Consider the following 25964-nt stretch of genomic DNA (forward strand, 5'->3'; position numbering starts at 1 on the left):
ATATTTTTGCCAGTCTGAATTCCCCTGAAAGGATATAATGATGAAAAAATCATAACGTTCCGGGTGATAAGACGTTATTACAGGCATAGAAATATATTGCAGTCCACTGGCAGGGCAAGTTTACTCTCTCACTGGTTTTGTCACATGCAATGCCTGATTCATATCAGCTTTTCTTCAGTTCAGTGTTCAGAGTTTATTCTGGAAAAAAAAACACAAACCACACACATTTGTCACACAGTACTAGGCTTATGAGGACCTTCTATGACTAACTAAATAATTTTTAATGCATAACCTAACCTTAGCAACCAAAAGGAAACATTTGGTCATTAGTTTTTTTTTTTTTTTTTTTTTTTTTAAATAAAAGCTGCTGTGTTTATATACATAAAAAAAAAAAAAAAATCTGTGTGCCTTGTGGGGACCAGCCAAATGTCCCCCTAAGGTAAAAACTGTCAGATATTCCTGTGCTTGTGGGGAAACTCTGTCCTAGCTAAGATATAAAAACATAAACACCCATTTAGAACCATGTGGAATGTTAAAAATGTCAGATATGGTGTGTGTGTTGTGTGTGTGCGTGCGTGCGTGCCTGACTGCCTGCCTTACTCGAGCCTGTTAATAACAAGGCAGCAATTCATCAGTAATATCAAGAGTTGCTGATTTGAATTTTAAATAAAAACATGCACACACACACATATATATATATATATATATATATATATATATATATATATATATATATATATATATATACACACACACACACATACACCCCTCTCTGTCAGCACAGCCTGAGGAATATCTGATGAACTAATTAGCGCAGGCGTTATTACAGTGTAGCACATGGGCATTTATTACAGATTGAAAGTGGCAGCCTCTCTCTTTCTATCTCACATAAATATTTATTTGGTCTTTCTGGTGACAAGCCCTGATAAACAGTCTGCTGAGCTGATTAGAGCTTGTCAAATGATATTCAGCACAGAGCAAATTAGAATCAATAAATCCATGCAGTGGGAACAAAGAGATTGATTTTATACAGCACATCTCCACTGCATCTCTCTGTCTCTCACTTTTCATCTGTGTGTGTGTGTGTGTGTGTGTGTGTGTGTGTGTGTGTGTGCGCGCACGTCTGCGGGAGGAAACTGTGTTCAGTTAATGTGGCGCAGTAGCTGCCAGGGCATGGCACTGAAGTGAAGTGGGGCTGGTGGGGGGCATACACAATCCATTTGACACTGTGAACAGTTGCGTAATGAGAGAGAGGTGGCAGGCGAGCAGGGAAAAGAGGAGAGAAAGCCAATTTATCAATTTAGACAGAGATGGAGGGACTCATGTGTCCCAACACCTCCTCCTAAATGGCTCCACGTCTCTCCTCCCCTGGCTCCGGCTCCTCTGGGACAGATCTTAATCACGCTGAGGGGCAGATGAGGCAGAAGTGTCCACAGTCTGCTGGAACAGGATGAGCCAGCTTTTACCACACACACACACACACACACACACACACGAGTCCGCTAAGGTTGTACTCAAAATATTTATAGTGGCTAATAGCACTAATTGGAGGACAATTTTTTCCCTAAAGTCTGGAACAGTGGAACAGTGTTGTGTGAGAAAATATGACTAATGCAATGGTTTTATATATATATATTTTAGTAATAGAATTGAAACGCTTGCTGAAACTAATCTACATTTGTTTTATAAGTCTCCCACTACAGTTGAACACTTGAATACAGTTGAATATAGAATTATGTTTTTAAAAGCCAATCTTAGCTCTAACAAGCTCCAAACCAAGAAAAAACATTTAAAATTTAAATTTTTCATTAAAAATTAATTTTATGTTTCAATTATATGAAATTCATACACTCACTGAGCACTTTATTAGGAACACCTGTAAACCTACTCATTCATGCAATTATCTAATCAGCCAATCATGTGGCAGCAGTGCAATACATAAAATCAGGCAGATAAGGGCCAGCAGGTAACGTTCACATCAACTATCAGAATGTGGAAAAAATGTGATCTCAGTGATTTTGACCGTGGCATGATGGTGTTGGTGCCAGACGGGCTGGTTTGAATATTTCTATAACTGCTGATCTCCTGGATTTTCATGCCAAATAGTCTCTCGAAAAATCCAGGCAGTTCTGCAGAGGTTAATGGAGAATGATCAGACTGCTTCCAGCTGAGAGAAAGGCTACAGTAACTCAGATAACCACTCTGTACAGTTGTGGTGAGCAGAAAAGCATCTCAGAATGCACAACACGATGAAACTTGAGGCAGATGGGCTACAACTGCAGAAGACCACGTCGGGTTCCACTTCTGTCAGCCAAGAACAGAAAGCTGAGGCTGCAGTGGGCACAGGCTCACCAAAACTGGCCAGTTGAAGACTGGAAAAAGGAATGTTTCCAACATCTTGTGGAATCCATACTGCTAAAATGTTTGGTGGGTGTATATTTAAAATAATTTTGTCAGCCTCTGAGCTCCCTAAGGAGGAAGATTCTGTCTTCAACTGCTTTTGCCTGAAAGTTACCTATATGTTAGTTACCTTCATTTTGAAATTTAAATTTTAATTGCACACTGTTAAGCATGAAATTCAGTTTCAGATTTTAGATTGCTCTTTGAAAACCTTGAAATTTTTAGATGCTTTTTATACAAATTCAAAATAACATTCAAATTCAGATTTTTGCATTTAAATTCTAATCTCTAATTGTGTGATTCTAACCCCATCATCTGATTTCTATTTTATATGCAGAAGAAATGCAGTGTTTCACGTTATGGTCTTATGATGTACTTGCCAAGAATCAACACACACACACACACACACACACACATACACACACACAGAGTAGTGCTGTTTACTGGAGCTCAGATGGAGTAGGCTGACTTTAATATGTGTATTACTGGAGCTTCAAAGGGAATAGACCCTCTCTGATTTCTCTGTGGCACTGTGTATTTTTGTTAGAGGTGCGACTTTGTATTCAGTTCCCAGTGGGATGGACGTGTGATGCAAGTGAAATATTCACACTAGTGCTTGTGTGTGTTTGGTGTTCCTCAGGGTTTCAGTCTGAGTCCATTAGAAGTAGTCTGAGGCTCTGAACTGGACCTTTTATTAACTCTTACACTGATATGTGTGTGGTGGGGTGTTTTTATATCATTCATATCATATTTGAACTTGTGGGGACATCTGGCTGGTCCTCATGGGGAAAATATTTTTTTATTTGATATTAAAACTGAAGCCAAAACTAAAAAAATGGAAAACGAATAGAAAAATGGAAGGTCCTCACAAGGGTAATAAGACAAAAAGTGTGTGTGCATGTGTGTGTGTGTTGCTCACACATGGGCTGAGAATATACCCACTTGCAGTGAATCCTGGGATCTCTCTACAGACCCGTTACTGCCAGATTACGGGCCTGAGATTTTAAGTCTTGTGCTATATCTCCGTGTTTATGAGTTTGACAGTAATTACCAGCCAGTGTTATTGTTATCTCGGCTATTCAGCTGCTTTCTGTCTATCTACAAATAGCGTTTAAAGCTTAATAGATGGACTGTTTTTTTTTTTTTTTTTTTTTAAACATCAAGTGTGAGAATACAGCAGTGAGAGAATCGGGCCACTGTGGTTGCGCTGAAGGGATTTGCATGTTAAATTCCCTTCCGTGGATAAAAAAAGAGATTATTTGAATGAATTCATTTCCATACATTCATTTTCAAGCTGCAAATGTGTTTCTATTGTAGCTTGTTGGTCAAACTCCTGAACTAATAAAATCCTACATACATAAAATCCGATAATAAGTATATTTGATCAAAGTCTCACTGTGTCAAAGAAGCTCTTTGCCGCAGACCAACTCAAGGAAGCACTAGCGCAGATCAAATGTTAAGAGACAGATAAGGTTTAAAGACATCTTGTGTGTTCTAAGCCACCAGCTTGCTTTTTGCTCAGCTTTGTCTTTTTTTTGGAGATTTTTCCAGAAGCTGTTTATATGTTCTAGCGGGTGTGTTTTAGTTTGTGGTAGAGTTTGAAAGGATTTTGGAAATATGTGATTATTAAGTGATAAATCATGATAGTCTTTTTTTTTTTTTGCATATTGATGCACATTTAATTTGGACTATACCAAGTTGTGAAAAAGGTGAAACATATAGAGAAATATCCTACATATGTTATCTAGACATTATGTTTAAATCAGGCAGCAGCTTCCTCTACAGAAAGCAGTTGCTTTATTTAACTCAGTGGTTAAAGTTCCTGCTTCTGACCCTAAACAGGAAAAAATCGTTCTGAGTTGATGATTGTCACAAGTCCAGGGTGTGATGGTTTTGTTGCTGAACGACTTGTCTTTAGCAGGGCTTTGTGCTGTTTGAGCGCCTCCTGTTAAAAAATGCAGCTGTATACAATACCCGATCTCTGCTTTCTGTCATATTCATTCATCAAGCATGTTTATTGCGTAAAGCCGATGCAGTAGTTATTTGTCAGGGTGGACAATTGGACATACATGAATCTGACAGCATGATTCATTTGTCAGCGTGTTAGTCACAATTAGGCAGGAATTAAATCTGGCTAGGAAACAATTCATCTTGTCCAAGTCAGGCCTAATAATGTGCTGTTGCTGTTTGTGTTTGTGTCTGAGGGGGAGAGAGAGAGAGAGAGACAGATTGGCATTCCTGCCTCATCCTCCTCTCTTGTTCTTTGTTAAATGAGTACATCAAGGTTTAGCTGACAAGGGAGTTTGTGTGTGTGTGTGTGCCACATGTCCTTCCACCAATGTAATGGAAAATTCAGTGGTATTCAGTGGTTTTATAATGTCACTGGTTTTATAATGAGACTACTGCCTGTAGGGGGTACTTATGAAACGTTATCTGTGTTGTGGCCCTGATGTGTTCTACTGCCATTAGGCAGTCTTTTTCTTTTGTGTGTGCATGCGTGTGTGTGTGTGTGTATTTTGTGTGTGTTTGTGTGCGCGTGTGTGTGTGCTTGTCAGTAGATCAGCTGGCTCACCATGCTGTGTAACAGTCTGGCTGACAGCCTTGCTGGCTCCTATCTCACTCGCTCACTCACATGCTCACTCTCTCTCTCTCTCTCACTCACACACACACACACACACACACACACACAGAGCAAGCTTGGCTAACAGAGTGCTGCTGTCTGCCAGGTGTTTTACTGATGAGTCCCGCCCCTGCCCTGGTGGGCCAGGTCCTCCAGGGAGCATGTTGATGAAGAAGGAAACAGCACAACAGCAGAGCAAACACTGATGACCTCACCTTACCTCAGAGTGATGCATATCTGTTTATTTATTTTCATCCTCAGCCATTCATGTGGCTACAATGTCAGAACGAATAAAAAGTTCTTTGTTACTGTCCAAGATACCCTCAGAGTTATAACAGTGATCCTCAATGTGTGTTCATCTTATTTTCTTTTAACTAAAGTTACAAAAAAAACCTCACTGACAAATGCTTATATCTTTAGAACTCCACTTGAGTACATTTCTGTTTAAACATGTAGCCTAAGGTCTAAGAAGAGTCTCTTTGATGGCCCATAAGCATTCCCAAAACACACAAGAAAGAGTTTGGGAGAGTTTCCCTTTACCTGATTCATTTTGAATTGTAACTACACAGATTCCATGTTTTTTTGTGTATCAGCTGATCTTTGATGCGGACTGACTGCAAGCTACACTTGTCAAGTTACGTGACATTTCAGAGGCATGATGTTGCCGAGCTTTTAAAGCGAGTTGCATCCTGTGGTTATGAGGACATAAAACTGTTAGCAGCCAACATATCACTTGCCTCACATTCACCAAAGAGTGTGGCACATTTTGTCAATAAACATGAGCAAGAAGCTCCACTTTGACAGAAAGAGGCAATTTAACTCGCACAACCACAGGCCTTTTGCAGTAGCCTGTTGGCAAACATGCAGGTTTATCATCACTAACTGCTTCAAACAACTTCTTTAATAACTTTATTAAGATAGGATTTCAGGAATATTTGTAGTGCTCAGTGATCCTGGAATAGGTCCTGGATCCTCTGCGACCCTGAATCGGATAAAGCAGTTGCTGAAGATGGATGAATGAATGAATGGTCTTACTTGAGAAGCTCACTGTGTTACAGTATTTAGAAGAAAACCAATCAGATTGTGACCTCCAAGATTCTGAAGCCTGCGACCGGAGGAGTGTACAAAAAAAACAGTTGCCCTGTCTGAGCAGATTAACATAACATGGTCAAGACATGAAATATTTCAGTGGATTGGATTATTCGTACACACATAATATGAATTTCTGAACCTGTCTGAAGTAAATTCTGAGTAATAATACTGTTCTCATTTCAACATGCTGTGCGCTAGGCCACATTAGTAACATTTATTCAGTCTAGCTTAAATTATATTTTCCTCGTCATGAATAAACAAGGTTTCACTATGAAGAAACTAAACAAAAATAGGCTATGGTCTGTGAAATCTAAGCTTCATGAACCATAACTAGATGTGAGGCTCTACAATGTGTTCCACTTTGGCAGTTCTCAAACCTCAGGATTTGCAGAACTGATCTTGGTGAATCATACACCATAAATGTTTTTGGTCTGTTAGGCAGCAGCAACTCTTGGCCATATATATTAGTGGAGCAGAACGATATTAATAACAACATGGCCTCAAACAAAACTAAGTCGAGGTTATAACACTTGACTCATGCTCTAGGCTACTATTTGGTGAATTTTTAACCCTGTAATAGGCAGCTGTGTGTCGACAACATACAGTCATCCAGCATCCAGTCTAGCTATATTTTGAGTGGTTTTAGACAGTTCAATACCGCAGGTGTGTTTCTCATCACCATTGTGTGTGGCGCGCACAGAAGATCATTAACCAGAGTTGCCAGGTTGCCCAACTACATCTCATAAACCAAACAAAAGACATGAAACTAGAATAAAAAAAAAATCAGGCATCGGACAGCGGAGAATAGTTTTCTTCTTTTTCTCAGCCTTTTGCGTGAGAGACAGGTCACTGTAGTGCACACGCATTTCTGATGTATTCACATTATCCACTCTATAACTCCACTCTCCCAGTCTTTGCAATTGAAATGGTTCTGTAAATCATAGACACAGTTTTTGCACTTACACTTTGCCATTGTTTGTGGAAATTTATTAGATTTATTATTAGATTGCGATTATTTGCTGTAAAACAAGGTCATGGCGGCCACTGAGTATTTTTAAACTAACCAAATCTGGTGTGAAAAACGCAACCCTGGCAACTCTGTAATTACCTGCCTTGTGCGCTGCTCCTCCCCATAACATGGGGCAGTGTGATTCCTGCCTCAGTGGAGCTATATTAGCGCTTCTTGCAGTTCCTATTTTTGACAACTAGGTGCAATAATAATTCTGTGGAGCTAAATACACAGTGGGTGTGCTGCCCCATGATTGCATACCATCTACAAAGATGGGCAAGTCAATGAAATTTGTCAGATAGGAACATTTTTTTTAAAAATCATTGGTCACTCTAAAGAGCTAATTAATATTTAAACGGAATTTAAAATGTATGGAGTTGTGAATGAGGATTTCATGAAGATTAACATTTGTTGAAGGCTAATAAGTGGCCGAGCCGCCACTGCTGTTGGGTAACAGCATCATCATTTTAGAACCTAATGTCCCTGCAGATGTCAGGAATTATTTTGGATTGAAACCAAATGATCGAAGAGACCGGGAGAACGTTGGCGAGGCCATCTGCCATATTAGCAAAATATGGAAATTAGTCCAGTCTGTGTGATCTTTCTGAAATCTATGGTGTAGAACAGAATAATTTTAAATATTATTTGCCTTTTTAGAAATGTACGTGTGTTTAATCATGTTCCAAAAATGAAAAGCAAGTGAAATTTCCATTTTATTAATGTCCATTATCTGTTCATTTACTGCAGTATTTATACACAATTCATGAATAGGACACTTTAATTTGAGTGTTAAATATTTCCTAAACTTGACATTAAACATTTTTTTTTTGAAATTTTTTCTTCCTGGTGCCTGAAGGAGCAGGCGTATCTTGTGGTGGTTTCCTTCCACATCATCTACAGCAGTACTGTACTTTGTCTGGCACACAGCCACTGTAATAATACTCACCACCTAATCTTTATGATGGCCTATGTGTACATTATTGCTGGGTGTGTGTGTGTGTGTGTGTGTGTGTGTGTGTGTGTTTTTATTTCAATGTAAGTTACATTGTGAGAGCAGGAGAGAGCACAGGTGTACAGGAAACCATGTGCACGTCACGCAGTCCGTTACACTCGGCAAACAGGTGCCACACACGTGTACACACCCATGAGAATTGTGGGTCAAAGATGAGATCTGTGCTTTTTCTTTTTTTTGCTATTAAAAGTAGTTTATTCTATGCAAAATTGATTAATACACATAAATATCCCGTATCACATGATAGCATTTATAGGTATTACTTCTCCGTTGTCTCATAAAGTTGTTCACAGGAAAATTGGCATTTACAATAGCTTTAATATGGTGAGTCTGTTAGTAGGGCAGCATATGGTTTTGTCATTCTTACAGCACACTGCTTTTTTTTCCTACTTTTCCAACAGCAGTATAACAAAAACAGGTTTTGAGAGGCTTTATATAGTCACATGTCACATGCAGTGGTGCATATGTATCAGAATGGAGGTGTCTGTCTGGATATGAGATCTTTCTCTCTCTCTCGCTCTCTCTCGCTCTCTCTCTCTCTTTTTGTGGCTAAATGGTCCAGCTATTAATCAAATCAGTGGTTGCTGTCTGCTGTCTCCACTGGGACAGACAGCATATGCTGCAGCAATACTGTAACCAGAGTATCGAGGTGAATTTATTCCAGCAACCACACAGTTGCACAATCCAGCATTTAGCGCTCTTTACGTGGCTCAGAAAGTCTTCATCTTCCAGGCGGATGCTCCTGGCTTGCAACGTGGAGATAGAATTACGAGGAATGGAAATGATTAGATTGTAAAATAAAAATGTTCTACAACACAACTGAGAAAGTGAGGACTTGAGTGCTTTGGTGCATGAAAGCTGTGTGTATTTGTGTGGACTAAGAGGGAATTTCATAATTGGTCATTTTATATGCTATACCAGGGGTGACCAACTGGTGGACCACAGTCCTGACGTGGACCCAGCAAAGTATTTCAGTGGATCTGTAGTGGAGCAGATCAATGTATGAGGAAAAACTGGCTGTAGTTCAGTGAAAAAACCACTTCAAATTAATGTGTCTAATTCATAGCAATGAATATATCACGAACAGTTAAGCATTAAATGGTAAATTCTGTCATTCAGCCATGTTAGCTGCTTATCCTGACCATTAAGCAAAGAAATTTTATGTAGCTGGACCACAAATTTTAATTGAATATCCCAAGTACTATACTGAGAGAAATATTCTAGTGAGTGTATTGTCTCTATTTTTGCCTGATTAGCATGTTGGTATATTTGAGATCTTCTCTCAAAGACAGATCATTAGCTTCTCAGTGTGTGTGTGTGTGTGTGTGTGTGTGTGTGTGTGATGACGCATCCATACACCCGAACTAGATAATTACAGCGAGTTGCACTTACACACTTAAAAACTAATCAGCCAACTTTTTGAAACTTTGTCAGAATATGTCATTTTTAACAAGCTCTCTGTGAGGGTGTTCTGTAATGTTTCAGTCATCACTCAGGCCTCCCGGTCTTTCATGAGACTGCCGGTGCCAATTCTGATTTAACAGAGAGAAATTTTGCACTGACACAGTGAAACTCAGCAGCATTTCGCACTGACATCTTCCCCTGTTGTTGTGGTGCTGCATACAGATGTCATTTTGGCTTGGAGCTGAAACATACAACTATTCATGCTTTATCGGAGTGTTTATACAAGGACTCGCTCGGTATTTTATTTGTGGATCATGTTTTGCTGGGCTAAAATGTGTTACTGTTCTCTAGTCTGCTATTGGAAGTGTGAGCTAGAATATCTGATTTGTGTGCATGGGGGATTTTGGATTTTGTGTGTTGTTGCCTCATAGTTGTGGTGCAGATCTAGAGGGGGCGCTACACGTAACTTGCCTAGGGCACACAGAAGCCACGTGGCAGGGACTGAACACTAACCACTAACTCTCTCACATGTACATATATGTTTATGAGAGAGAGAGAGAAAGAGAGAGAGCGTTCTACACTATAGAGATGGATGGATATTGGATGTTGAAACCGGAAAACCATGTAATTGATGGTGGGGAAATCCAGGCAGTGCAGTGTAATTTCATGAAGTCTCCATTTCCTCTGGAGATGAGAAGAGAGGACATCTTAACCCTGTACTCTGCCCTGACCAGCCATTATCGTAAAATAACCCATGTTTCAACACCATACTTTCATACTCTCGTCTTTGGTGATGATAATAATAATAATAATAATAATAAATGATGAGTGTTCTGTCTGGTCTGCTGGCTAACGCAAAGTAAGCAGTGAAACTCTTAGACGTCTCGCTCCTCCCCTGAGAGCTTAATGTGCCCTATTCGTCATGTTACATCTAGATTTCAGTAGATTTCCACCATCATGATATGCCGATGAGGAGCCAGGGAGTCGTACTGTCATTGTATCACTGATTTTTTTTTTTTTTTTTACGCTGTTTAAGCGAATTAGCTGTACACCTAATACTCATTTGTAATTAGCAACCAAATGGCCAAGAAGAGTGTTTAAATGCCAAGCAGGGCATTCACATTGAAGGGCTATGTCTCTCACCACATACTATCCCACAAAACATTATATCAAAAAAGTACGCCTCTAGATGTACTGATTAGGAGTGGGCGGTATGTCAAAAGATATCACAATTCTCGAAAACATTTCTATGGTACATGGTACGGGTGATTGTGTCATCTGTTTGATGATTTGAGTCAATGTTCGCAAAAATTATAAAAACATTATAAACAAAGAAATGAAATATATTTAACAATAAAAAGTCAAAAACAATTTCTACTGTAACTACATAATGTCAGCATTACATAATATCAACAATATCTCAGAAAAGCACATTGTGACATAATTTATTGATTTTCCATTATTTCATTGATTTCATTGATTTCCATGATTCCATTGATTTCCGTGATACTTCCATATATATATATATATATATATATATATATATATATATATATATATATATATATATATATATAAAATATGTGTATGTATATACACACGTAGTAACTTTAAGTACTGTTAAGAACCCTTGAAAAAAAAGTATGATATGAAATCATATGAGTATGATGTGTCTTTTGGAGGTATAGGCTTCCTTTCTGTACTTGCTTTTCTTAACCTACTATTCCACGTTTCTAGTTGGAAAAAATATATTCTCTGTATGAAAACAGGAAAGCATCATTTATTTGAAAAAGTAGTTGACTAACAAGAATGCATAAGTAACTGTTACACATGCAAGCCCACTCACAGGAACTTTGACTCACAGAGCGATCAATGGCCACACATGCGCTTTAATGACTCACTGATTCTGTATTCTATGCCTATTCTTGTGTGATGTGAGAGTGATGAAGGTGTTTGTGTGTGTGTGTGTGTGTGTGTGTGTGTTTATATATTTATATATATATATATATATATATAAATATATATATATATATATATATATATATATATATATATATATATATATATATATATATATATAAAAATATGCATTTGTCCATTTGTGCAAATAGTAAGCATTTCTAGACTTGGCTCCAGAGTCTTCTGTTGCAACACGATTTTCATGTTGACTTTATAGAGTGAGCCTTGAAGGCTTGGATTTAAAATTAATGGTAGTTTGAAAACAGGCCAGAGCTCATGCTGTGTGTGTGTGTGCGTGTGTGTGTGCGTGCATGTGCATGCTTGCTCACTGAACTGTCACATGGATGGCACAGTGGCTAGTGTTAATGCCTCACAGCACCAGGGTCCCTGATTTGATCCTGAGCTCAGGTCACTGTCTATGTGGAGCTTCACATGTTCTCCATGTGTGGGTTTCATCAGGGCTCTACAGGTTCCTCCTACTGTCCACAAACATATGTGAAGGTAGAATGGTTATGCTAAATCTTCCCTAGGTGTGAATGAGTGTGTGATACGCTCCGGCTCCACCTCAACCCTGACCAGAGGTGACTGAAGATGAGTGAATATACTGTCACACGATAGCATTAAAGGAGAAGTGAGTGGTCACCTGCTGCTGAATGAGTTGTGAGTCACATACGTTCCTCCACATTTCTTCTGACCACACAACATGCACTGGTGCAGATCACAGACATGAGCACACACAGCATTGGCCTGCTGAGTCATGTTAAGCTGTGTGAGTGGTGCATCTGCTGAGGCACATGGCACAGTGCTAACCTTGGAGGGAAAAAGACAGAAGCGAGGGAGAGTGCGAGAGATACACAGAGAGAAAGAGAATGAGGAAATACTCCAGCATTTTTCCAGTATAATGTTTATTGGCCACATCTGTAGTGTATTTGTGATTACCACCAACAAGAATGTCAACATGTTTCCCTGAACTGTGAAAATAATGAAAATCCTGTTTACTCAATACTCATTCAAGTCTAACTGCATGCATAAAATCATGCAGACACAGCGCAGGAGCTTCAGTTAATTAATCACATCAAATTAGGGAAAATGTGATCTCAGTGACTTTGTCTGTGGCATGGTTGTTGGTGCCAGCCGGGCTGGTTTGAGTATTTCAAAAACTGCTGATCTCCCGGAATCTCCCAGAATTTTCATGCTCAACAATGGTGCGAAACACAAAAAAACACCCAGTGAGCTGCAGCAACAGCTTGTTGATGAGAGAAGTCAGAGGAGAACGGGCAGATTGATTTGAGCTGGCAGCAAGGCTAGAGTAACTCAAATAACTACTCTTTACAAACACGGTGAACTGAAAAGCATGTCAGAACATACAGTGCAATGCGAGGCAAATTCCAAATTCCAAATTGTCACGCTTTAATGATAAAGGATGAGACAAACGTAAGGGAGAGTCTTACTAAAGCTGGTCTTATGTAGTTCTTTAAAAATTATTGTTATTTTTGCTCCAAGACCAGAGCAACGCTGCGAAATCCGGTTATTTCCACTTTGCTTGCGTGGTGTTTATGCATGATCAAGCGTAAACTGAAGTACTTCCTTGTTTACTTGAGCTGTGTTTACCTGAGTTGGCAATGCGTAGGTACAAGTTCATCCGCCTAGAAAAATAACCCATTTCTAAAAGGATGAATTATACAGATTAATAATTTAACTTATGAAGACCTTGGACCTTGTAGACGTGTTCAGCATTTCTTTATGTCTAAAACAAGTTGAAAAACAATGGAATTTTTCTTTAAACAGATACTAAAATGGGAAAAATATTGTTTTTTTTTTTTTTGGTTATAATTTTAGAATATTTTAGTCTAGAACATTTCATCAGTGCAGTGTGTTCAGGTTAGTTATGAGAGTGGGGCTGTGCTTGGAATAATGGGAAGTGTGTATTTGTGAGTGTGTGTATTCGTGTGTGTCTGTGTGACAGGCAGAATTAATATATAGGATATGCCTGTGTATTGCCATTATTGTGTAGGTTTTATTGCAACTTCTCCTTCTTCAGGCTTAATGCTTTGTAGTAGGATTAACACATACACACACACACACACACAGTCTTCAAAGGATCCTCTGCATATTATCAGTCCATGTCAGGTTTATAGGATTATATAGTAGATGTATTTTTGTGTGTGTTTGTGTGTGTAAAATGATAGAGGTTGGAGCACTGTCATAAAAGCAGTGATTACAGTATTGAAATTCATGCATTAACTTCCACGTGTATCCCAGTTTGTGTGTCCCTCTATTCGATAATGTCGGTTTTGTTCGATAATGCCTGTTTGCATCCGTGCTCATGATATCTCTCCTGTACAGACCGGACAGAGGGAGGGTGAGTAAGCGTGAGCGTGACTACGCGATGGCTGTCATTACTGAATTTTCCTTAAGTAGATGCCACAGCACGTGCCCTGTTTGTGCTGAGCCGTACCAGAAGCCTCACCCACTTGTTCTTGAACCTTATCCATTGCCTGCTTGCGTATTTAAGCAGTCTGTTCACAGAGCGCATTATGTAAAACCCCAAGCTGCTCAAATCTCCAAGTTCGAATTTGAGTTTGAGGACACTTCCTCAATCTGTCCTTGAACGCTTGGCCGGATGTCCAGAATGTTGACTCAGTGTGTGTGGGAAGCTGCCTCAGGATCTGTGGAGTTACAGAGTTCAGGATCCATAGCTGATTGTCCTGTTTGTTAGACCGTAACTGAGCGAGGTTTGATCTCTACACTAGTCTAGAGTGTTGAAGTGAGCGCTCATCCATTAAGACTAAAACCATGAAGTTTGGAGAACTGCTGGAGCATGTAGGGAACGATGAACACGATGTGTGAAGAGGGAATGTGCTCTTTTTGGTCCAGCAGAAGCCTGTAACAAGATAAAAAGCCTGATGTGATAGCTGGAGCAGTGAGCTGCATGCAGCTTGCTTGCTCTTAAGAGAGCAGCACAAAGGAGAACAGCAGCAGTTAATTATTAACAAACCTAACAGTAGATTACCTTTAGCAGAATTTTAAATGGGAAGGGAGTAAGTACCTTTAGCCTGAATGTTCACACAGAACAGTCATTAGATACTGGTCATCAAATAGCATCTCTTCCATTTCAGTAAAATGTTCTTCAGACATTGTTCCCAGTTAGACAAAAACCAACAACATGCAGATTCAGTTCAAGTCAAGTTTTTCTGTTGTTATTCATATATACACCGATCAGCCATAACATTAAAACTACCTGCCTAATATTGTGTAGGTCTCCCTTGGGCCACCAAAACAGCTATAATTCATTGAGGCATGGACTCCACAAGACCTCTGAAGGTGTGCTGTGGTTTCTGGCACCAAGACATTAGCAGCAGATCGCAGTTAGCAGGTAACATCCACATGAATGCCAGGACCCAAGGTTTCCCAGCAGAACATTGCCCATCACACTGCCTCTGCTGGTTTGCCTTGGTCCCAGAGTGCGTCCTAGTGCCATCTCTTCCCCACGTAAGCGACACACACACAGCCTGCCGTCCACATGATGCAAAAGACCAGGCCATCTTCTTCCATTGGACCTCCATGGTCCAGTTCTGATGCTCAACGCCCCACAAGACCTGCTGTTTTGGAGATGCTCTGACCCAGTCATCTAGCCATCACAATTTGGCTCAGATCCTTACAGCTGCCCATTTTTCTTGCTTCCAACACACTTTGAGAATCGACTGTTCACTTGCTGACTTATTCACATGTCAGTGGTTTTAATGTTACGGCTGATCAGTGTACAGGTGTACTGTATAGTGAAGTGTGTTTAGGCTGTTGTTAGGTTTATTATGTTAAATGCAGTAAACACAGTAACAGTGTGTCAGTGAGGCTGTGCGTCAGTGTGAGCCCGGCTGCCGCCGCACCCACCACCATAGCAAATTAAAAACTACAAACTAAAAAATGTGAGGATAAAAGATTACTGTAACTTTTTTTTTTCCTTTTCATTAAGAAAAAATGCAGGTTTATTTTTTCAGAATCTCTTTGAATTCAGATGTGCTAATGAAGGAAGTTGCTGCAAAATAGTAATTTATGGACTTCAGATTGTGCACAGGTTTAGATAAAGGTTGTTGATTAACGCATGTCATATACCTAATCCAGGAACTCTACAGTGTGTGCGCGTGTGTGTGTGAGAGAGAGAGAGAGAGAGAGAGAGAGAGAGAGAAAGAGTTTTATGGGGGGTCAGGAGAGGGAGAATTTCTCTTGGGATGCTCAGGTGACTTAGAGTTGTTCTACAAAATGATTTTGTGAATGTGGGTGTGTGACTGTGTGTTTGTGAGCGTGCTACTCAACGCTCTGAGGGGTTAGTTATCTGCCATGTGCAGTGCAGCTCCTAGTGGCTCTGTGCCCCAGGAACAATAACCCTACCTAATTGAGCATAGAGAGAGAGAGAGACAGAGAGAGACAGAGAAATATATTAGTTATTAGTGGGCTTGCTGCTGAGCTAAGGGTGTCATTATGTGCTATAAATACCACAGGGCCCAGAGTACTCCAAAAGTTTGAGGTCTGTGGTGTTAGTGATGTAATAAATACTTTTTATATTGCCTGTAAGTGCTGCAGTGTGTGTGTGCGCGCACGTGTGTGTCACTCTCTTATAGTGCTTTCTTTCCTCCTCACAGTGCTCTATAAGCCTGCAGTCATATGAGGCGAGTCTGTGAATAAGTGATAAACTAGTTCCAGCTTTAGTGTTTATTGTACCAGTGAGGGTGGTTTACTGTGGGTTTATGGTAACACTGAGCTCATCTCAGATCTGGGACAAATTCTGACAGTTATTTTTGGTTTCTGTTTCTTTGAGTCCCTTGCCACAGCACAACATTGAATCACTCGCTGGTCTAAAGGTTCCAGATGTGTGGATTTTGGTACCTGCTCCGGATCGGAACAACAGGAACTAACTGTGCTCAAGGGTGTGGCCGGAAACACTGTTCTTTGTTGAGGGTTTCATGAGCCACGTGTGACATAATATCATATATGAAAACAAATACCGAGGTTAAGCAACAAAAAAAAACCACAACCCAGAATACAGGAAAGAAAACAGAATAGCTGTTTTGGTCTAAATTATTTCTCAACTTTCATTAAAAAAAAAAAAAACAGTACTGATTTATGGCACAAATGAGCCAAAATAGTGCATTTATAGCATAATTACAGTGTTATTTTCATTTCAGAATGTTTTCATATTGTCATAATCATTTTGTCATTGTGCTATAAAATCTTTGTGCAGGTTGAGAAATGAAATGGAACGAAGGTGTTTTATAGCACAAATGCATCACAGATAAATAGAAATATGCAATTATAATGTCAACACAGTGTTATTTTGTAATATTTTCCTCAACACTGGGTGTCATGTGCATTTCTCATTATAGTTAACCGAATTTAGACACTCTTCATCAATCAGGCAAAACATGTACAAGAAAACATCAATGCCGCAGTAATGATAAAGCCAGACCCTGAATGTGAATAAGTGATGCCTGATGCGCTCTTCCTTCTCTCTTCTCTCTTTCACTTGTGTCTGAGATTTAACGAGGGAATGTTAGTGTTGTGTTTATATTGTCATTGTTGAACACCCTTCACACGCAGGTTTAGCTTATTAGCACATTATTTACACTCCTGTGTAAAGGGCATGCATTTACTTCAATGACAGGTTCAAGGACAAGCTGCTCGACTCCTCATTTTGCCTCCTCCATCTGTCTGCCTGTGTGCATCCATGAATGTTTGTATGTGTGCAGAATACTGAGTGCTGACCACAAATCTATGTACTGACCTTGTTGCTACCCTCTCTTCCTTTCTTTCCTGTCTTCTAGACGAAACCTCACCAAGCTGTCGCTCATCTTCAGCCACATGCTGGCCGAGATTAAAGCCATCTTCCCTGAAGGCCAGTTTCAGGGAGACACCTTTCGCATCACCAAGGCCGACGCAGCCGAGTTCTGGAGGAGGTTTTTCAGTGAAAAGTAAGATTTCATTCCTCACTGCTAAAAGAGTCAGATAATTTACTTTTATTCATTTGGAAGAGACTTTATTCAATACTTTATCCAACGTGACTTATAGGAGATACGGAGTTAAGTGTCAGAGCTGGTGTAAGTGCAATTCCTCAGGAGTCGTAATAGCTACAGCAACGTTTTCATTTACAACAGAGGAACCCAAGTCGACAAACCTTTACAGTTTGTGCAACTGTACAACTTTGTGTTTGTGTGTGTGTGTGTGTGTGTGTGCGTGCATATTAAAATTTTTACTTTGAACATCCATAATTTGCTGGTCAGAACGGTGTCATTTTCCACCTCGGCACATTTGACAGAAGAAGTGGGAAAATTGACACCCCCATGTTCGTCTTTTCTTAGCAACAAGCCAGGCAGCTAACTCGGATGAGTGATGTATATTTTCTTTCTCAAACAGCAAACTGTACAGTCAGTGTTTTAGATTTAACAAACGAATATGTCTTTATGTTGATTAATCTAAAGGTAATGCTTGTATATACAGTATAACTCATTTAAAGGTAAGAAGTTTTACTTTGTTTATTTCTGATGTTATACACAGCCATGTTGATTTGATGTCACTCCATAACTCTAAGTTGACTCTTCAGTTGTGGTGGTGGCATTTCATGTCACGAAAGACATGTTCCCCATTTACTCTGTCGAGAAAGAAGGGTTCACTAAGCTGTGCAAAAACTGTTACTCTTTTTGCACATCTACATTTTCCAGAGTCCATTCTAATAAATGAAAAACTTTGAAAAATTACGCAATTTATTTATAATTACATTATGTAAGAATAACCACAAAAAATGAAATTCTAAAGGAGAATCATTCAATTTTTTTTTGCTACATCACCCAGCCCTAGGGTGGAATTTGCTATACTGAGCAGTGTTGATTGGATAAATGTAGGATTCACAGAATGAAAGACTTTGTCGTTTTATAAGCCTTTTATCTCACATGACCTGAAAAGTGGAATATTTCCACAGGTTTTTTTTTTTTTTTTTTTTTTTTTTTTTTTTTTTTTTTTTTTTTTTTTTTTTTTTTTAAAACTTCTAGTGGCTCTTTCCCTATGCTGCTATTTTAAACAACACAACAGGGACTGTTATATGAAAATAACCACATCCCGGAATGTTTTATTCCTCCTACATCATGATTTACCAAACATTACAGTTTTTTTATTTTTAACAAAGAACGACATGGCACATCACAGTACTATCCACGAATAGGAACATTTAATAAAACAAGTTTGTTCCTAATATTAATCTTATCACTTGCATTATAGCAGCTATAAACTCATCCCTTACTGTTTTTTGAAGTTTTAAACCCAAAAATGCAGCTTATTACCAAGAAACCACAACATCCTTTGTTCTGAAGACTTCACCATATCAATGATTATACTTTAAAAAAAATTTGTAAAATTTTTTTTTTTGATAAATAACAACTGTTAAATCTGTTCATCATAGTTTATGTGGTACGTCCACATAAAACATGAAACAACATCAGCTGAGCAATCAGATTGGAGAATTTAGAGCTATGGTTTTAAAAGTTTGAATAATTTGCGCATCGTATTCACTCAACATATCAGCGACAGTGTCAGGCAAGAGCAATTTACAAAACTACAAACCTGAAAGGGAAACACATGATTTGCACAACAGTAAACAGGATCAATATGATAAACTCGATTCGTAATTATGCAAAGTTGAGTAGAATGTGTGCAAATGACAGGATTGTAAACTAAAAAGTCTGGCTAGTCCTGAAAGCTGTTTGATGTAGAAATGCCCTTCGTTATCAGCCGGGCGTCTGAACGAGTGAGGTTAGGTGTCAGTCAGGCATACGACATTGAAGATTTTGATTCAGAGCCTGGCTTTTGCATACAGCTGCAGAGATAATGGTCTGGATAAACCTGACTGTGCATGCTGTGTGACTGTGTGTATTGTTTTGGTTCTTTGTCTGTATGTCATTTATTATCTGTATCTGTCTCTTTTACTCTCTGCTGTTATTCTATTATATGAAGTAGGACTTAAAAAGACTTAGACATTATCAGTTACAAAGTCATGAAGTTAAAGAGAGGGCACACACGCACGCACACACACACACACACACACACACACACACACACACACACACACACACACACACTTACAGGTTAGCATGTGAGATAGAGCTGATAGAGTAGAGGGAGAGAGGTGCAGGAAGGCTGTGTGTGTCAGTAGCACACACACACTTCCTGCAAGCTGAGCGGGAAACAGTGCTTCTTGATAAATTATAGTATATCAAAGCTGCAAGAGCATTTTCTTTCTGTCTTTCTTTCTGTCGTTCTGGCTTTATATTTCTCTTTGTTTTTTCTTGATTGCTTTCTTGCTCTCTTTCTTACTGACTTTTTTGATTTCTGTGTTTGTCTTTCTTGTTTTTCCTGTTTCTTTGTCTTTCTGGCTTTCATGAGTTCTGTTTTTCTTGATTTCTTTCTTGCGTGCTCTTTTGCTTGCTTGCTTTCTTTCTTGAATTCTTGTGTTCTTTCTTGCCACCAGGGGAACGGACTTGATTATGAGCTAAATGCATCAATTAAGCACTAGGATGTTGTGATGAATAAGAACAGAACACTTGTGTTATTTAAGATCTTCAGAATGGTAGATCTTAAATAAATTGTACAGCATTGTTACTGTATCAGGACACGCTGGTTTTCTGTTGTGCTGTAGTTTAGTGTTGTGTTTATATAGAATGTACCAGTGTTTTATTGATCGGTAACGTAGTATGGTTTAATGTTTTACCTTTATGCACATATGAGCATGTGCGTATGTACTCTCTCTCTCTCTCTCTCTTTACATGGTGTGTGTGTTAGTATAGCCTTCTGTAGACAGAATATTAAATCATTAACACAGAGTTTCTTTAGAAGCTATTCCTACCCTACAGTTATTCCTATACCATCCCTACCTCATTATGGACTTAATACTTCTCTGATCATTTGAATCAGGTATGTTGGCCATAGGGAAAACTTCCAAATTGTGCAGGGCAGGGGGTCCCCAGGACTGGAGCGCAGTGACATCCCCACAACATGGAGGTGCTTCGTTTCTATATTGGGATTCTTAACTGCGGATTAAACATTGAGCAAAATAATCATGATCATCTTAGCCGTTATTACAGAATAACTCCTCTTGCTGTGCTTTCTGATTATGATGGTATTATGTAATCTTTCATTATCATGCTTTAGTAATGGAAAGTATGATTTTTATTATTAAATAAATTTCAGCGTCAGCGGCCTCGGAGTCAAGCACATGGCACATTTGTAGTGTGCACTAGAGAATAGAAACGCTTGTGTGTTGTGTGTGAAAGAGGCTGGCGAGTTTGTCTTCGTTTTCTGACTGTGTATTATATTACAGTAGACCCACTGTAACTTTAAATGGTCATTTTTCGCAACTCACTATTCTCTGTTTTCTGCTTTGTCTTGCTTTCTGTGTATGTTTGTCTAGACGGGCCCGGCCTCCCCCCGTTATATAATAGTGTCAGTGATAGTTGCTTGTTAAACAGCCCCTCTTAGTGAAGGAGTCTGCTTTGAGCCATTTGATTACAGAGCTCATCTTCTTGTCACCTGCTCATTTGAGACGTGATCTGTTTCAGAATCTCCTTCCTTTCTTAATCTCATCTCGGCATTTGACAGCTCATGGTGTTGTCCTGCCATTTTTCTCCTGAGTCTGATGTTATCCTTGAGCTCACGGCACACGACTTGACTTTGAACTAGCATGAGAATATGTTTTTGACGGAGGCTACAAAGCACCTCTGCAAGTAACTCTGGGTAAGGGTGTCTGCTAAATTCCATAAATATCAATTGGTAGTGGTTTTGCACCGGACAGCGTAGTACAGATACTCATCTGAATCCGGAACTTTCTGCATCCTCATTAAGTTTTTATCTGTGAACATAGCTGCCATCAGTTTCCACACAACATTAATGCTAACACTAATAACAGTACAACAATGAGGAAGTTGTGAGTAAAATTCTGATGAACTTTTTACTCACAGTTTGGTTTTACGTGGATCCACCAACCAAAGTGAACTTCCTGGATTTCCTGTTGTGCTCAGCTGAGCTGTTATTAGACACTACTGCTGAAGATTGCTGTTCTGTCTGGTTCAGTAGAGAAGCAATTCTCGCTTCCATTATATATCCTAATTTGGTACCTGGTACTCTGACAACAAGGATACTTAATCAGTAGGATGCTTAGTTACAGTATGGGTCAGTAAGGACAAAATATTGGATTATGGATTTGTTATCATGCCGTATGACACTATTAGGTGGAAAAGTGCTATATGACTGCACATTCGTCTGCATGTTGGCGTTCTCCACCCCTTGCAGTATCTTTTAATAAAGTAGTTCTCAAAGTAGGGTTCATGAAGCATAGTCATTGTGGTCTTCCATTTTCTTTATTTAGTTTCAGTGGTGGAAATCACAACCCCCACTATCAAAGTTATATTTATTATTGAGCTCTTATAGTTATTATTAGCCTTTTTAACATGTCAGATAAAGTGAAGAGATTTAATCCAAACCAAGTTGGTCTATAAATAATGTCAACTTGAATCTGATGTTTTCTGTCGGTGGAAAGTTCAATAATAAAAAGTTATATGGCTCTAACAAAAAGACAAAATATTATTTTCTACTTTTACGTAATGTTTATGAAGTAAATCTGTGCTGCACGTGTCCATGGAATTTATTTTACAGATAAACGGGTCCCTGGATACAAAACATTTGAGAACCCCTGTTCTGATATATCCTTCTCTCCTACTGCCCCTCTCACTCTCCACCTTTGCTCTATATCTCTTCCTTTCACAGAACAGCATGTGCATCTGCGGGAAACAGCGAGCTCCAAGTCTCACACACAGCACTTTCAGATCCTTCCACTATTTCTGCCTGTAGTGCTGACTGTGGCCTATTCCGCTACTGCATCCCCAAAAACAGAGGAAATGATTTCTGCTGGGAGACACCCAGAGAGAGAGAGAGAGAGAGAGAGAGAGAGAGAGAGAGATCTGCAAGCCTTCTTTTGCTGAACACGGGCAGTTCTGTGCTTGTAGGTTAGAGGTGTCCGGTGCTAATGGGAGGCTGTTAGCCAAGTGCTTAAGGGGATGAGCGTGCAAAAGAGTTTAAAACTCTGGAAGCACAAAGCACTGTGCATGTGAGGAGAGTGAGCGATGGACTTTGGATGTGTTCAGAGAGGGGTTTAGGTATTTAATGGCTGCTAATCAAAATTCATTGTAAAGACAAGGGCAAGGCAATAAAAGGGGCTGTATTCATCTAAGGTCCTTACAAAGATAGGAGCATGTGACAGCGTGGGTCTTGTGGAGACATTTGACTCATCTCCAGCCACATGAAGATAGCAAAGAAAGGAACCAAAAATTGGAACCGAGTTACCGAGATTAAGTTTGGGGTTAGGCGTAGGCATAGTGTTATTTACCTACACTAATACTGAAATCAGTGCAGATACCCCAGAGCTAGTAATGCAAGTGCTACACTGCCATGCACTGAGTTATACCCTTTTTGCTAATTTAACTCTTATTTGGCAGGTATTAATTAACAGAAATCCAGTATATATATATATATATATATATATATATATATATATATATATATATATATATATATAGTTGAAAGAGAACATTTTCCTTCTGCACTCCAACCGTCACATGATACAGGCTGCTGGTCATGTCAGATGATTTGGTTCCTCAATAATTATTTATTTTTTAAAGGCTTTTAATAACAACATGTTTACATGTCAGATGTTTCTAGGATTAAAAGCACATAAATTTTACTGAATTTTTATTTATTTAGTTAGTTATTTTCTGTTTTTAGTTTCTGTGTTGAACACCAGTGTGTTAAGTTAGGCTACATAGAAGTCACTAGTCAAATTCATCTGAGTAAAATTAGGAGTCAGTATTTGACTATCTGTGGCCATAAGAGTGTGTGACTGTTTAAATAAAATATGACAGTATTGAAAGTTTTCAAAGGGTATTGAATTGTTTGCCATATTGTGGTAATGAAAAATATTTTGTAGTGAAAAAGTATTCAGTACTTTCAATACTTCATGTTATATACTGTGTACTAAGCTGCTTGTGTGTGTGCATGGGTGTGTGTGTTTTAAAGTGTGCATGGGTGTGTGTGGGCGTCCTGAGGAACTTGATACATATGGGACTTGAAGACATTCTTTGTCTGTGTCTTGCCTTTCCTAAAAATGAGTGTTCATGCTGAAAGTTATCTTGGCTTTTTTGCCTGTAGCATTACTTTGTATGGATGGTCATGTCCTCTCTGTCAACATCATATGATGTTGCTTTGACCTTTATTTGTTCACCAGGATAGGTTTCAGTTGGTGTAAGTTTCATACCATAGTCTCACATTTTGTCTTGTTGTGTGTGTGTTTCTGTGCATAAAAGTTAGAAAGGTACTATACCTCAGAAGCTGTGTGCACAAAGGGATGCGGTTCGGTGTGTGGGAGAGATGTTTTTGTCTCTGCTTCTCTCACTTTCATGGTCACTCTTTCATTCTTCAGTTTATTTTCTCGATATATGTCGGTTAAAATGTCAGACCATCATGCACTCTCTGAGCTACCCGCGTCATGCATATGTCAAATCTAAAAATACCCTGTTGATATTCCTTTAGAACAGTAGCACTTTTGCTAGAAAAGGTAAAGACATGCTGCCTGGATTAGCAATGAAATGTCTAGTAGTTGCTAAATGAAGTGTGCATGTTTGTGTGTGTTCTGCAGGACCATAGTGCCATGGAAAGTGTTTCGTCAGTGCCTTCACGAGATGCATCCCATCAGCTCAGGCCTGGAGGCCATGGCCCTCAAGTCCACCATCGACCTCACCTGCAATGACTACATCTCAGTCTTTGAGTTTGACATTTTCACACGTCTATTCCAGGTACTCTTCTTAACCCGTATGCTTTGACACACACTCGTCCTCTCTTTTATGGCAGGGATTAAAACATACCGAGTTTGTCATATCATATTTTCATATCAAAGAGCAGCTCGTTTCTGGGTAATATTTAAATGTCAGTTGAAATGTCAGAGGCTCATCGCAGAGTTGCAGTCAGAGTGAAAGTGAAACTAAGGGATCTCCTCCCCTTTTTTGTCATTCTCTTTCCCTCTTTCGATCCCCCATGGGGGTGGATTAAAAAGTAGTAAAAGGGCTATCTCCTTTGTGAAATGCTGCAGATACTTTCAAATCCATCATAACACGTACCCCAGGGGTGTCACAGTATGAGTCAGTGACCACAGAGCTGCTCCAGACACGGGTGATGGAAAGTGGAGCCCCAAAAGTGGGGAGCACCTCTCATGTTATCACTCGTCCCCCTCTCTCTCTCTCGCTTTCTCTCTCCGCTGTGGGTGGCTTACTGAGGAATCCCTCTGTTACGCATACATTAATCATCTTTACAGTAAAAACAGGTTACGCTGATTACCTGTGTACCTGCAAAGCATGATGGGACGTGCTGTTATATGATAAATCACGGAGTGATGCAAGATCACCCTGAAGTAGATTATTTTCCAGTAACAGCAAGTCATGCTGTTTTTTTTTTTTTTAACTCTTATATTACAGAAATTTTTATTTAGTAAAGAACTACCTGTTTTTAATGGATTTAAAGTTACGTTTCTTGTTGTGGAATGCCTGTGAAACAAGTTCCTGTTATTACTTACATTATAGGAGCTATAAACACTCGGCCCCTCACCAACTTCTCTTTTTTTCTCTCTCTTGACGTTCATAAGACAAATAAATTCAGCTTATCACGTTACCGAGAAGTGCACTCTGGTACAAGAATGCTGACACTGGAGACTCTTTCCAAAAATGCTGAATAAAGGTCTTTCATACAAATCCCTGTGTAAGTTGTTGCTATAGAAGCGATAGAACGAGAGCATTAATATAAACCCATGATTTGCACTGCAGTTGCGACAGATGTCAGAGCTGCTGTTAGAGAAAATTAATCAACACCTTGTGAAAAGTCAGATTTGAAAATAGAGTGCTGTGGTGTGATATATATATATATATATATATATATATATATATATATATATATATATATATATATATATATATATTATGATGAAGTACACTCATCCCACATTTGTACCCAGTTCTGCTCAAAAGCATCAGTTTGGCTCGCTCTCAGGGCTTTTGGTTCTTTCTGTGTGGTAAAGACAAGGCACACGATGTGGTCAGAGTTTAGCTCCTTTTACTGAGGATTCCTGTAAATTGACACTGCAGAGAAACATGTCTCTGAGACATGGTATTGATTTCCACTGTGTTAGAAATCTCACATCATGCTTCTCAGAGGCTGCTGTTATCACCCACGTTGGGCTCCTACCTGTTCCTGTGTCTGGCTGTCCTCGCATGACATCGGCTGTACCCAGTCACTGAGCCTGGTCGACCTCACAGCTCAAACAAACAAACATGACCTCAATCAATATCAATACTGCAGTAACTTACACACAGCACAGCTTTCTGAGAATA

The 25964-nt window shown here is 39.2% G+C and overlaps 1 protein-coding gene across 4 annotated transcripts in view; it reads left to right on the plus strand.

Moving 5' to 3' along the window:
- The window catches only part of cblb (Cbl proto-oncogene B, E3 ubiquitin protein ligase), an 83944-nt gene that overhangs the window by 22863 nt on the left and 35117 nt on the right, over positions 1-25964 (plus strand). For all 4 annotated transcript variants that reach the window (XM_026941728.3, XM_053241371.1, XM_026941729.3 and 1 more), the window contains exons 4-5: positions 17316-17462; positions 24224-24380. In XM_026941728.3, coding sequence (XP_026797529.1) covers positions 17316-17462; positions 24224-24380 — 304 coding nt within the window. The remainder of the gene's footprint in view (positions 1-17315; positions 17463-24223; positions 24381-25964) is intronic.

Source organism: Pangasianodon hypophthalmus, chromosome 17, assembly GCF_027358585.1.
Source record: "Pangasianodon hypophthalmus isolate fPanHyp1 chromosome 17, fPanHyp1.pri, whole genome shotgun sequence".
Classification (NCBI taxonomy): Eukaryota; Metazoa; Chordata; class Actinopteri; order Siluriformes; family Pangasiidae; genus Pangasianodon; species Pangasianodon hypophthalmus.